Below are 15,052 nucleotides of genomic sequence, written 5' to 3'. Positions count from 1 at the left end.
ATATGACTCATCATAATACAGACAATCCATACAGTAAAAAGGTATTAATATGACTTGTCATAACACACATCTATTCCATCCATCCTGTACAGTAAAAATGGATTAATATCACCCGTCTTCATACACAGCTATTTCATAGACCCGTAATAGTAAAAGTATTAATATGACTCATCATAATACACAGCTATTCAATACACCATGTACAGTACAAAGGTACTAATATGATTTGTCATAATACACAGCTATTCAATACACCATGTACAGTACAAAGGTACTAATATGACTTGTCATAATACACAGCTATTCAATACACCCTGTACAGTACAAAGTTACTAATATGACTTGCCATAATACACAGCTATTCAATACACCCTCTACAGTACAAAGGTACTAATATGACTTGTCATACTACACAGCTATTCAATAAACCCTGTACAGTACAAAGGTACTATTATGACTTGTCATAATACACAGCTATTCAATACACCCTGTACAGTACAAAGTTACTAATATGACTTGTCATAATACACAGCTATTCAATACACCCTGTACAGTACAAAGGTACTAATATGACTTGTCATAATACACAGCTATTCAATACACCCTGTTGAGTACAAAGTTACTAATATGACTTGTCATAATACACAACTATTCAATACACCCTCTACAGTACAAAGTTACTAATATGACTTGTCATACTACACAGCTATTCCATACATCTTGTACAATACAAAGGTATCAATGATTCATCTTTGTACACCTATATTCCATACACCCTGTACAGTACAACAGTATTAATATCACTCATCATAATATAGACAATCCATAAAGTAAAAAGGTTTTAATATGACTTGTCATAAAACACATCTATTCTATTCATCCTGTACAGTAAAAATGGATTAATATCACCCGTCTTCATACACAGCTATTTCATAGACCCGTAATAGTAAAAGTATTAATATGACTCATCATAATACACAGCTATTCAATACACCCTGTATAGTACAAAGGTACTAATATGACTTGTCATAATACACAGCTATTCAATACACCATGTACAGTACAAAGGTACTAATATGACTTGTCATAATACACAGCTATTCAATACACCCTGTACAGTACAAAGTTACTAAGATGACTTGTCATAATACACAGCTATTCAATACACCCTGTACAGTACAAAGGTACTATCATATCATATCATGTCATATCATAATAATAATAATAATAATAATAATAATAATAATAATGAAGACTTTGTATAGCGCCTAATCTTTAGAAGCTCTAAGCACTTTACAACATTAGACAACACCTATAAGATAAAAAACAAATAATAACATTATTACAAAAACAAACACGATGACATTAGAAAAACATCAAAAAATAAAAAAACATGCTGAGAATATTTCAGGTAGGAAACATTATTAGGTCTTTAAGTTTGTTCTTGCAGTCGGAATAAGAGAGTTTTGAGAGCCCTCTTGAATGTGATCACTGTGTCTTTGTGTCTAAGTTCAGTGGGCAATTCGTTCCACATTGCTGGGCCCTGGTATGCAAAAGAATGCTGTCCATATGACTTTGTTTTCATAGTGGGAATAATGAGTATACGATTGTCAGAAGAGGAGCATAAGTATCTTGTTGGTGTGTACATATGGGTGAGATTGGATAGATATGTTGGACTAGAGTCCGACAGTGAAACTTAGCAAAGAGAACAAATTTTGTGTTTGATTCTGGATCGAATGGATGGCCAGTGTTGGGTACAGAGCAGCGGGGAGGTGTGCTCTGATCGTGGTACTCTAAGGATGATCCGAGCAGCTGTGTTTTGAACTTTTTGAAGTTTCTGGAGTAGATATTGAGATGAACCAGACAGAATTGAGTTACATTAGTCCAGTCTTGAAAGTACTAATGAACACACAAGTGTTTTAGTGGCATCAACTGAAAGATATTTGCGAATTGAGCTGATGCGTCTCAGCTCAAGATATGCAGCCTAGCATATTTTCATGACATGTTGGTGCAATATGAAAGTACTGTCCAGAGTAACACCTAGGTTTCATTCTGATTGGGTGAATTTAATGTTGGCGTTGCTGATATTTATTGTTTGAGGTAAAGGATGTGAATGAGACAGCCTTTGTGTTGTGATCAGAATGACCTCAGTTTAATCACCATTCATCTGCAGCTTGTTACATGTCATCCATGATTTCACATCAGAAATGCACCTCTCTACACCTTGGATGGTAGCATCAACTTCAGTTGGGTGGCTAGATTTGTATATTTGGGTGTCATCAGCATACAATTGGTGAGACACTGGATGATGATCTATGACACTTGAGAGCGACTTAGTGTACATAATGAAGAGAACAGGTCCAAGAACAGACCCCTGTGGAACACCACAACATAGATCAACTGAGCTGGAGCGTATTCCATTTGCAGATACAATTTGTGTCCTGTTGACCAAGTAGGACTTGAACCACAGTAAGGCTGTATCATGAATGCCAAATACATGCTGGAGATGGTGAAGTAATATGGTCTATTGTGTCAAATGCTGCAGACAAATCAAGCAGGGTGAGGACTGTAATCTTTCTGCTATCCAACGCAGAGAGAATGTAATTAGCTACTTTTAGAAGAGTAGTTTTAGTACTGTGGCAAGGGCGATATGCAGACTGTACATTGCTAAAAAGACGGTTTGAATTTAGATGAGATACAAGCTGGGATAGAACAACCTTTTCTAAGATTTTTTATATGAATGGGAGATTAGAAAGTGGGCAGTAGTTCTTTAAATCGTTATGGTCTAGTGTTGGTTTCTTCAGCAGAGGCTTTACAATGGTAGTTTTGAAAAATGATGGGAATTCCCTGGATGAGAGCGAGGTATTAATAACATCAGTTAGTGAAGGCAATACTGGATCTAAGCACTCAAACAGGAGTGATGTTGGAACTGGATCAAGTTCACATGACTTTGGTGCACTCTTCATCACGATTGTACGTACAAAATCCATAGAGACAGGTTCAAATGCTGCTAATGGTTGCCGCTCAAATTCTGTATCCCAACTGTATGGTGATGAGGAGTCAATTGAAATTGTGGTGTCAAGCTTATCTCCAATGGTTTGTACTTTGTCACGGAAGAAATTTGCAAACATGTCCGGAAGGTTGACTGGAGAGAAGGTAGTTGGAAGTGGAGTTGATTTGTTCCTTGACATTAGCTTGTTAGTAATCTTGAAGAGCTCTTTGCAGCTGGAACTTTCCATGATCTTAGTAGTGTAGTGGGCTGATTTCGCTGTATGGACTATATTTGTGACATTCTTCTTAGCGACTTCATAGATTTGCTTATGAATAGTGAGTCTGGTGGAAAGCCAGAGCCTCTCAGCTTTACGGCAGTCTCTTTTAGCAGTGTGAAGGTGGTCCCTAACACTGCTATACCATGGAGAACACTTTTGAATTGATACTCTGCACTTGGTAGCTGGGGCATGTTTGTCAAGCAATGAACGCAGACAGTTATCGAGTTGTTCTGCGGTAGGAGGTAAGCAAGGTTAGCTTGGATGTCGTGCATTAGTTTGGTTCTATTTATCATATGGAGGTTTCTCTTAGTAGCAGATAAAGGTGGAGGGTTAGGGACTGATACGTCAAGATGGCATATAATGCAGAGGTGATCTGATGCAAGGTCATGGGATACCATGGAGGGCCGTAGAATGTTATCATCAGGTCTATGAAGAATCCAGTCTAAAATGTGACCATGTTTATGGGTGGGTTGGTTAACTGACTGTTTGAGGTTGAAAACATTAACAGAATCTATGAGTTTTGATGTATTTGAGTTTCCGGGACAGTCAAAGTGAAAGTTGAAATCTCGAAGAATAATCAGGTTGCCACCTATCGAATTTCCATAGTCCAGGAGATTCGGAAACTGTTCCAAAAAGAGAGTCAGCCAGCTTGCTTTTTATACGAGGAGGAGGGTGGTACAGACAGAAAAAAATGGACTGACCTAATACACAGCTATTCCATACACCATGTACAGTACAAAGGTATTTATAAAATAAAACACTGCTATTCCATATGCTATGTATGGTACAAAAGTATTAATATGACTCATCTTAATATATTTTTTACGTTAGTGATTTTGTTTACATTGCATTGCATTGCATTCTGTTTCATGTAGTGTGGCTTGCTAAGACGCCATATATAAAATTATACCACATCTGTGTTAATAAGAAACTACTGGGTAAGGATAATCACAATAAGTACACACCAACAAACGATGTCCAAACAGGTTAGAAGAGTTAGCTCCCTTTCTGTTACAAGCTCTCCAATTTGGAGATGCTTTGTTTATCTCAAAATGATCATACTGAATAAAGCATATTAACAGTTGCATTTTAGACTGATTTAATCCATTACCTTAAGTGGTAACAAAACATCAGACATTTATACAAGTAACAAAATATCCTACATACATAGAGATAACAAAACAACAGACATACATACAGGTAACAAAACACCATATATAAATTCAGGTAACAAAACATCACATATGCATAAGAGTAAGTTCTAAAAAGTCCAAATGTTTAAGACAAAATTTAGCAGTTGCTTACCTCCCATGAGACAAGCTGGGATTGTGAAATATATGTTATGAAAGCAAAACTCTGTGTGGGTTTTGACCAAAATAAAAGGATGTACACTTATTAGTCTCTGGTTTGTTTTACCACACATCAACATGTTTAAGGTCATCATGTTGAGGCAAGGTGTCTTGCCCAACGGCAACATGATGGTACCTAATCCAGGTTAATCTGGTCATTGGAAACAAACCAAGCAAGTATGTGGACAGACAAGTTGACAGACAGAGATGCAAAAATGGTTGCTATGTCGGGCAGCTACAAAAGAAGGCATAAATAAATAATAAATTCACAGGAAATGGAAACGCTTATGGATTACCTGCAATAGAATCATTCCTGTTCTGGTATCAAATATTTCAAACATTGGCTGGAAATGTAAATGTTTGTTGGACAACAATTAAACTGGATGTTATCTTTTTTAAAAGTCTTCAACTATCATTGGCCATAAAAACACTGTGGTAGATTTTGGACATACAATCCCACAAAAAAATATAGATGTAGAATTTTCATAATACTGATCACTTCCCATGAACATGTTTTGCAAAGAGTGTCCCCTTCTAACAGGTAAGGACAGTAAATTAAGTAGTTTTAATGATTTATGACTTTACCTGAAGAAAGTTACAGGGCAGAAGTGCTCATCCCCATAATGCTCCACCAGCTCAACTCGCACAAATTTTGCATAAAATTCATTTATGCCTGTAACCGGAAAATTCTGAGGGCCCCGTGCGTCACTCATGTGAAAATCTCCAACAAATCGCCAATCCTTAGCTGGATACCTGAACAATATAAAAAGATTCCTTAAGATTTTTCTTAAGATAAGCAAATACTCACTGAAGCTGCAGTGAATTAAGCTGGTTTTTACTTTGCATCACTTTGCAGTGTTTTACAATTAGTCACATTTTTGTTGGACCTAAAATCTGTGGATATACTACTGCACGGATGAGTATGATCCAAAATGTTTTATCTGGAACCCTGTGTAACACAAACCCATCCAATTAACAGTTTGGGCAAAACATGATGCCAAGAATGAAAATAGGTTATACACACGGAGCTATACTGACATTGCAATTTTAAGAAAAAACGTGTTCCTGCTGCATGTGTTTTGGGAATATAAAGCAGTCAAGATTGAGACAGAAGTGGTGGAGTGCACATGTCTCTTCATAAGTGGCATATCAAAATATTAACAGGAAAGCAAAGACAGTGTCAAGTTCTTGAACAGTGACTTGTGTTCAATTGTGACCATGTTATTTTGTGAAGAATACATTTAAATATAAAGTGCACCATAATAATCTCATATCTAGGTTGATGATTGTTGTTGTTGTTGTTGGGTTTAATGCCATTTTTCAGCATATGATAGGCTATACATGGTGGCCAGTATTAACGGTGGGGGAAGAACCATTAAAAAAATCCGGACAAAAACCATTGACCCATGAGAAGCTACTGGCAAGCTTTCTCACACACCCACATTGGCCGAATCCGAGACTCAAACCTACACAGAGAGAGGTGAGATGGCAGTGATCTGTAATGGAGAGCAGTTTAGACCACTCGGACACTCGGAGGCTGATGATAAAGACAAGGTTAAACTCAACGGAAATTATAAATTAGATACAATACATGGCTATATGCTATACTGTGGTTCCCCTCTTGAAAGGCTGAGCTCCACTGACCAGTTGCCACATGCATTTTAAGGTCAGAATCCCTTGGCTCCAACACATTTGAGTTCGAAAGAACCTTCAAGAATCTCCACACCTCTAACGTGACCATCAGCCAGCATATTATTACAGAAATGTAAACTTCACCCTTCATGATGATTTGATCACAAAACTGTAGGATAGAGAAATGCAAATCTGAGAGTTACATATCAGGCAAAGAGAAAAGCATGGATGACAGGAAAAATATTTGAGTAATGGATCAAAAAACTAAATCAGCAGATGAAAGTGCAGAATGTGTGTGCGTGTGATTTGGATTTTTAACGTAGCTTTAACAATTTTTCTGTCATATTGCTAAGATGTCTGCAATGTGGCAGTTTATAGTGAAGTCTAGCACTGGGGCATCATGCTGCAGATATGTAGCATGATGTCCCACCCAGTCACATTATTCTGACACCAGGCTGACCAGTCCTAACACTAACCTCTTGATGCTGAGCGCCAAGTGAAGCATCTGTTAGTACCATTTTTATAAGTCTGAAAGTGCAGAACATAACGATCCGGCTTTTTCTTGATAACTGTTCTGCACACCCCAAAATGGAATTCGTCAAATGTTAAGCTTTCAAAATTCCCAAAATGCAACTTCAAAACTTCGGAAAAATGGATGTAGTGATAATCAAAACAGTTAAACTCATCTACAGGAAGCAATTGCTGAGACGTGTTATTCAAGATGGATGAGTGAGAAGCATTGGAAATAACAAACCAGGTCACTCTGCTGGATGCATGAGATGGCTGACATGGGATAAGGTGACCATTCAGAAGTGCTTTTGGAAATGTGGGTTTTTCCATGAGATGGCTGACATGGGATTTGGTGACCATTCAGAAGTCCTTTTGGAAATGTGGGTTTTTCCATGAGATTTCAGGTGTACCAGAGGCAGAGGAGGAAAAATGGGATGAAGAGCACTATCTTCTTATACCACCTGGAACAAACCTGAAAGATTATGTGTAGTGTGATAATGCCTTGGAGAACACAGCTGGTGATGATTGGGAGGCATTAATACTTGACAGCATTAGGAATTCCATGAACCATGCCTGGAGGAAAGTGACCATGAGCTTGACACAACATGTGATGATCAAAAACCAGTCAATCAGTGCATCACACTGCAAACTACTGGGTTGTTTTCCAAAGAATTGATGGATTATGGCCTTGCTACAAATAATGCTGAACTTGTGGACATAATTACAAAAATACAAGATATTCTTAAAAAGTGATGAGAAAAGCTATGGGATGAATGGGACAAACAACATCATATATAGTTTTCAAGCCCAAGGATTCCTATGAACTACTGTATTGTCTTAAAGTATCTACTGGTGACAGATGATGTGATCTGAAATATAATAAAGTCAAATTTAAAACCACACAGATGGCTATTCATAACATTCTTTATAAAACATCATTAATAAGTTTGTTTGCAAATTGACTAAAGGTAGTTGTGACCTTCGTACTTTGTATTTAATTACTACTCACATTTGTGATCCCCTTCTAGAGTGGCCACCCTTCGTATAAAGCCACTTTTCTGCTGCAGTAGGGGTGACCTTATAAGATATATCCCCAGAGTGTCCTTAGGGTTCATTCTCCACTAATAGGAACCCGTTGGCACATATTATTTTGACTACCTGTTGGCCAATGTTATTTGGACAAGTAGTTGGCCCACATTAATTCAACTACCAGTTGACCCATGTTATTTTGACTACCAGTTGACCCATGTTCTTCAACTACCAGTTGGCCCATGTTCTTCAACTACCAGTTGGACCATGTTCTTCAACTACCAGTTGGACCATGTTCTTCAACTACCAGTTGGATCATTACATTTCAACTACCAGTTGGCATATATTTTAATTTCCAGTTGGAAAATCTTATCTTGACTACCAGTTGGCCCATGTTTGTCAACTACCAGTTGGTCCATATTATTATTTCTACCAGATGACCCATGTTATTTTTTACTACCAGTTGGCCCATGCTACTTCAACAAAATGCAGGTCATGCTAGCACCTTTCTTTGAGTAAGTATTAGAGACCAAAGTTTGAGTAGCATTGTTCTGTAATGGTTACCCTCAAGCTTTGCTCTTTGATAGAATATTCAAGCTTACCCACTTTTCTATAAAGAACTGATACCTTACACTTATCAGTTATGGAAAATTGCTCATAATTTCTTGAAAAATGTTTTTCACACACGAAGCATTAAATTTATTGTCATTAATTAGTATATTCTGTTTCAACAACAACATCAGTAATTACAAAACAAATAAAATATTTTCATTTTGAAAAATTAAACTCGGCTCTTGTACTTCAAAATTAAACTTCTGTATGTCAATGTCCCTATCTGTCATCAATCCTGAAACTTACTTTATGTCCATATCTGTCATAATTCCTGAAAACTTGCTCTATGTCCATATCTGTCATCATTCCTGAAAACTTGCTCTTTGTCCATATCTGTCATCATTCCTGAAAACTTACTCTATGTCCATATCTGTCATCATTCCTGAAAACTTGCTCTTTGTCCATATCTGTCATCATTCCTGAAAACTTGCTTTATTTTCATATCTGTCATCTTTCCTGGTGTTGCTGCATAATAAATTATCTTCGTCTTTGTCCTCACTCTCTGGGAGGTGTTAATACTTAGCTTTGTTCTCAAACAAGACATTTCTTACACAGCCCATGTTGATACAAGACATTTCTTACACAGCCCATGTTGATAAAAGACATTTCTTACTCAGGCCATGTTGATACAAGACATTTCTTACACAGCCCATGTTGATACAAGACATTTCTTACACAGCCCATGTTGATACAAGACATTTCTTACTCAGCCCATGTTGATACAAGACATTTTTACACAGCCCATGTTGATACAAGACATTTTTACACAGCCCATGTTGATACAAGACATTTCTTACACAGCCCATGTTGATACAAGACATTTCTTACACAGCCCATGTTGATACAATATATTTCTTACACAGCCCATGTTGATACAATATATTTCTTACACAGCCCATGTTGATACAAGACATTTCTTACTCAGCCCATGTTGATAAAAGACATTTCTTACTCAGGCCATGTTGATACAAGACATTTCTTACTCAGGCCATGTTGATACAAGACATTTCTTACTCAGCCCATGTTGATAAAAGACATTTCTTACTCAGGCCATGTTGATAAAAGACATTTCTTACTCAGGCCATGTTGATACAAGACATTTCTTACTCAGCCCATGTTGATACAAGACATTTCTTACTCAGCCCATGTTGATAAAAGACATTTCTTACTCAGGCCATGTTGATAAAAGACATTTCTTACTCAGCCCATGTTGACAAAAGACGTTTCTTACTCAGGCCATGTTGATACAAGACATTTCTTACTCAGGCCATGTTGATAAAAGACATTTCTTACACAGCCCATGTTGATACATGACATTTCTTACTCAGGCTATGTTGATAAAAGACATTTCTTACTCAGGCCATGTTGATACATGACATTTCTTACACAGCCTATGTTGATACAAGGCATTTCTTACATAGCCCATGTTGATACAAGACATTTCTTACTCAGGCTATGTTGATAAAAGACATTTCTTACTCAGGCCATGTTGATATAAGACATTTCTTATTCAGGCTATGTTGATAAAAGACATTTCTTACTCGAGCTATGTTGATACAAGACATTTCTTACTCAGGCCATGTTGATACAAGACATTTCTTACTCAGGCCATGTTGATACAAGACATTTCTTACATAGCCCATGTTGATACAAGACAATTCTTACTCAGGCCATGTTGACAAAAGACATTTCTTACATAGCCCATGTTGATACAAGACATTTCTTACATAGCCCATGTTGATACGAAGACATTTCTTACATGGCTGATGCTGATTCTTGGACAATGTTCATTCAGAATCAAGACAGTGCACAAGATGCTATGAGAAAGTTCAGGTTCAGTATTTATACTTAATTGGACTATCATGACAATTCGAAAATATATCTCTGCCCATACTAGAATTTACTAAGACAGTGAGTGATAATTATGTTTAGCACACTGAAGTTTTAACAAGCAATGATTACTTTTAAAAACATCATGCTGAGTCACTTAAACATTGCTCACTGTATGATAAGAAAGAAGTATCAAATACTGTGGTTTAAGATGAGAAATAAAACAAAGAAACTAATTTATTTTCTGAAGAAAAGAAAATAAATTTCAAATTTACCTAGATAAAGCAACCTAACCATGTCTAGTATATCAAAGCTTTAGATAGATAGTGTGTTGTGAAAGCTAAAAGGTTTGTTATTTCTTATGGATTTAAATTTTAGTTTACAACTTGCCCTTAATATTTTTAGATTCCCAGGGAAAATATACTATTAAAAGCAAACTGATACAGAAAACTTATTCTCTCATTCCTATATATGTGAGATGTAGTTTAACCTTGTAAAAGTCATGTGGTATTTTATGACGCCACAAGTGCACTAAATGACACTATAAATGATGTGACAAACAGCTTCCAAATTTCTCAACACTTTTCGATTTCCACTGCTCAACATACAAAAATGTGTCTTTAAAAGATGGAAATATACCTGCCTGAAAATTAAAAAAAGCACGTCACTAAATGAAATGTAAAGAGTCAAACTGTGGTACATTTCAAATCATTACTCTGTGCAAACAATCCGAGTCTGTAACTCTCATGAGGCAAGCTGAATAATGATGCTGCGCTCATTTGTTTCCTGATACTACAGGCTTCCAGCATTCATCACTACATGGTTCCCACGCTTTTCTAAATATAATTTATGTCTTTTCCAGGTTTTTTCCAGAATGAAATTCATTTTTTCAAGGTTAACATATGACCATTACTGAATGGAATTAAAGAACATTTTAGACTATAAAACATTCATCTTCTAAATCTGAAGATGTTTCTTTTTCAAGACTCTCCAAAACATATGTTGGAAAAGATGATAATGTACAAAGCCACAAAATGAGTACACGAAACAAATCTTACTATACTCCTATAAACTGGCATTTAAAGCAATTTCAATGTACAGAATACAAACTCTAACTTGACTTTGCTGACCTACATTATGTTGCTACATGGAAACAACATAATGAGCATAAATTATTTTGTTTCCTTTCAATCCTTTAATTCTAAAGAATTCTATAGCAAATATATGTGCATGTTATACAAAGTAAACATTTCCTACCACAGTTTAAAAAAACCCACAATAAATGCAAACTATTAGAATCTTATTTTGTAATGAAAAAAGTTTAACCCTGAATTTATGTGCGTCAATAAAATCTCAAACAAGATTTTTCAACCAACCTAAACTCCTAAAGACAATTTGGTTAAAAATTCCATCATTTAAAGACATTTACAAAAGGGTTGATTTAAAGTTTGACAAATAACCTTCAAAATTATATATTGTTGAATAAACAAGGCCTGAATTTTCTGTAAAATCAACTTGTCTTCTTGTAATTCAATAAACCAGTTCCCAAACCTGTATTGATACATGGACTCATATCGTTTCTTAAAATATAATAAAAGAAACAACGATTTCTCTTTTCTCCTGTGTTACATTTAAGATCTGAAACCAATGCTTCAAGCTACATGTCACTATGTAACAGTTTCGCACAAAAGTTCAGCTCATACATTCGAAATTTTCTAATCAGCATTTCGTCCAAGTACTCCAACCCGATTTTTCACATTTGGACATTTAGGATGGAGTGTGGGTTCAGAGCATATACATATAAAAAATTTGGAATCTGCTGCCATCATAAGATAGCAGGCTTAGCAAATTTAAGCATGTTAAATCGACTTTATACCTGCATGAAATCGATAGGAAAATTATTTGTTTTCTCAAAATTGACATGTATTATAATTGTTATATTTGTTATCTGTATAATCTGCTGACAGACTAGATGAAAGTCAACATAGATGAAACCTGACCCAGTACTCGCCAGTTGCGTTAATAGTCAAATGACTTCATAAATCTCAAACAATGACATTAGAAGTCCAATAGCAACGTGATATCAACAACAAACTCCTTTTTAATGTTGTTGTATAAAATTTCAATTATATTAAATGACAATCTGAAACATTTTGTAAAAGCCAGAAAGAACATATAATTCGCAACATATTTATTTCGAGAACTACAAGAAACTTGGCCAGTCTGATTCATCAAGCCGAGTAGTCTGGTTCTCTGCTTCGTATGCTCCCTGAGTGAGAGAGCACATATCAACATGGTAGTCACGTGACACAACAAAACCCCGGAATTTGTGTTCAGAATAAATGTAGAGAAATTTGTGCTCTTTCGTTTTTTATTTAAAAAATTTAACCAGCATATGACTTTCATTTAATATTTTTTCTACTATATTTGAAAATGACCATAGCGAGATTATGTGTGCTTATGCCACTAGCAATTGAAATCACTAGTACCAGCTCAAATTGCATCAACGCATTAGTTTTATCATCTTTCAGCAGATTAAAGACATAACAATTTTAATATTCACAATTTCTGGGAAAATAAAGTTTTCATATTGATTTCATGCAGGTATAATTCGTTTTAACAACGTTTAAAGTTTGCTAGCCGACCCGCTAAGCTGCTATGCTTTAACACCACCATGTTGGCCTCTTGTGATGCTAGACTGGTTTTCATACCTTCCATGAAGAAAAAAAATACAGATATTGAGCTGTCTGTGAAACAAAAGTCTACTAGATGAATCTAATCCACTGAGCATTTGGATTGTCTCAACAAGTATATTTATGGCAAGCAGCCAAATAATCCATACTGCCAACCTCATAATATTCTGGTTAGAACTCGATAAATTTAACTCAATAATCAGTTCAGTTACGATTCAATTAGGTAACTGTTTGGGGCGTCAAGTTGTTGAGGAAAATTCCCATGTTTTCCCCAACTTTCGTCAATATTTGCAAAAATGAACTTTTCATGGTTGTGAGAAAAAAAATATAATTTCTCCCGACTTTTTCCCCGATTTCCCAGTAGCGTGGGAACCCTGTCACTAACTGCAAGTAAGTAATAACTGTCATGTTAACTGCTAATGCAGCGAGATAAAGCATTTATTATCAATTTATTGAGAGCCAAAGCTTGGGTCTAAAAAAGCATAGCATTTTTAAATAAAAACAAGGATTATCTCTTTAAATTTTACCGTTATTCAGTAAGAATTTTCAGTTCATAATAAAACTTTTACAGAATTAAGAAAGTGCAGTGAGGTTATAACAATGTGAACTTTTATGTTATTGAAAACAACCTATGTTTAGACAACCAATGTAAAATTCTACTTAACCCTTTAACTCATAGAGCATAGTGACAAAGTGCAGCACGATATAAACAGAACACCTATTACCTAGTCGACAGCATACACATAGGTCTGCCTGTGAACTATTAAGCAATGTAGTGTATGTTACGTTTAACAGCAGTTTTAACCATTTTACATTTTTGGTACACATCTATTATATGTGGAAAAATTTAAGAGCAAAGTCCGATTGTTATAGCTGTGTAATTATTTTTCACGGAAGAATTTTTTATGTGCTTTAAAATCAAGAGAACTCGTTCACTGTCATGTCAGTGAGGCCACGTGACCAACCGTAGCTGCCATTTCCCATACTCGAAATTTACGTTTTTCGTCTGCGTCTACATCACTAAGTCATCTGAATTTGATAATCAATAAAAACTAATTGCTGCCTACATAAATATCAGAGCCTTTACCTAAGTTATTGTATCTTTCATAGTTGTGATTCTAATCGTGAAAACTTCGTAAGTACTGAATGAAATCCTGCCTGTGAACTGTTAAGCAATGTAGTGTATGTTACGTTTAACAGCAATTTTAACCATTTTACATTTTTGGTACACATCTATTACATGTGGAAAAATTTAAGAGTAAAGTCCGAGTGTTATAGCTGTGTAATTATTTTTCACGGAAGAATTTTTTATGTGCTTCAAAATCGAGAGAGAACTCGTTCACTGTCATGTCAGTGAAGCCGCGTGACCAACCATAGCTGCCATTTCCGATACTCGAAATTTACAAGGTTTTCGTCTGCGTCTACATCACTAAGTCATCTGAATTTGATAATTTATAAAAACTAATTGCTGCCTACATCAATATCAGAGCCTTTACCTAAGTTATTGAATCTTTCATAGTTGTTATTCTAATCTTGAAAACTTCGTACGTACTGAATGAAATCCGCGACCGCCATTTTGGAGAGTGGAGATTACAACCCAGTTCCTTTAAATAGCAGATATCGACCAGTGCATACATAGCGACCACGTGATCTGACGTAATTGTCATTCGCAGAAATGAATGTAGTATCTAATAGGGTGGTTTTCCCTGAAGGTGGTGCTAAGAAAACCAGCTCAAAATGGCTGATGTTTACAGCAGGTGTTTACAACAGGCGTCAAAAAGCGCTTCCATGCGAATGGAGTAAAGGCGTCAAAAGACGCTTGTATGAGATAAAGGGTTAATAACCAGACAAGCTTCATATCAAGGGAAAAAATTATGTAACAAGTCGTACATAGCCCATATTGAGACTGGACAGAGGTCTAATAGAAATGTCAATAAACAATGACAGCAGGTATCTAGGTGTAGCATGGTAATTTTGTCAATCAGCACACAAAGACAGTCAGTGGTAGCTAGGTGTAGCATGCCATTTTTGTCAATAAACAATAACAGCTGGTGGTTGTTAGGTGTAACATGCCATTCGGTCAATAAACAATGACAGCTGGTGGTAGCTGGGTGTAACATGCCTATTC

General features: G+C 36.0%; 1 protein-coding gene across 1 annotated transcript in view; it reads right to left on the bottom strand.

Moving 5' to 3' along the window:
- The window catches only part of LOC149780130 (SUN domain-containing ossification factor-like), a 122,797-nt gene that overhangs the window by 43,017 nt on the left and 64,728 nt on the right, over window positions 1–15,052 (bottom strand). The window contains exon 10 of the mRNA XM_089936905.1: window positions 5,204–5,371. Within this exon, the coding sequence (XP_089793031.1) occupies window positions 5,204–5,371 (168 nt within the window). The remainder of the gene's footprint in view (window positions 1–5,203; window positions 5,372–15,052) is intronic.

Source organism: Sinohyriopsis cumingii, chromosome 16, assembly GCF_028554795.1.
Source record: "Sinohyriopsis cumingii isolate HCF-2022 chromosome 16, ASM2855479v2, whole genome shotgun sequence".
Lineage (NCBI taxonomy): Eukaryota > Metazoa > Mollusca > Bivalvia > Unionida > Unionidae > Sinohyriopsis > Sinohyriopsis cumingii.
Note: the sequence above shows the minus strand (reverse complement) of the source record. Positions and strands in the feature narration are given on the sequence as shown.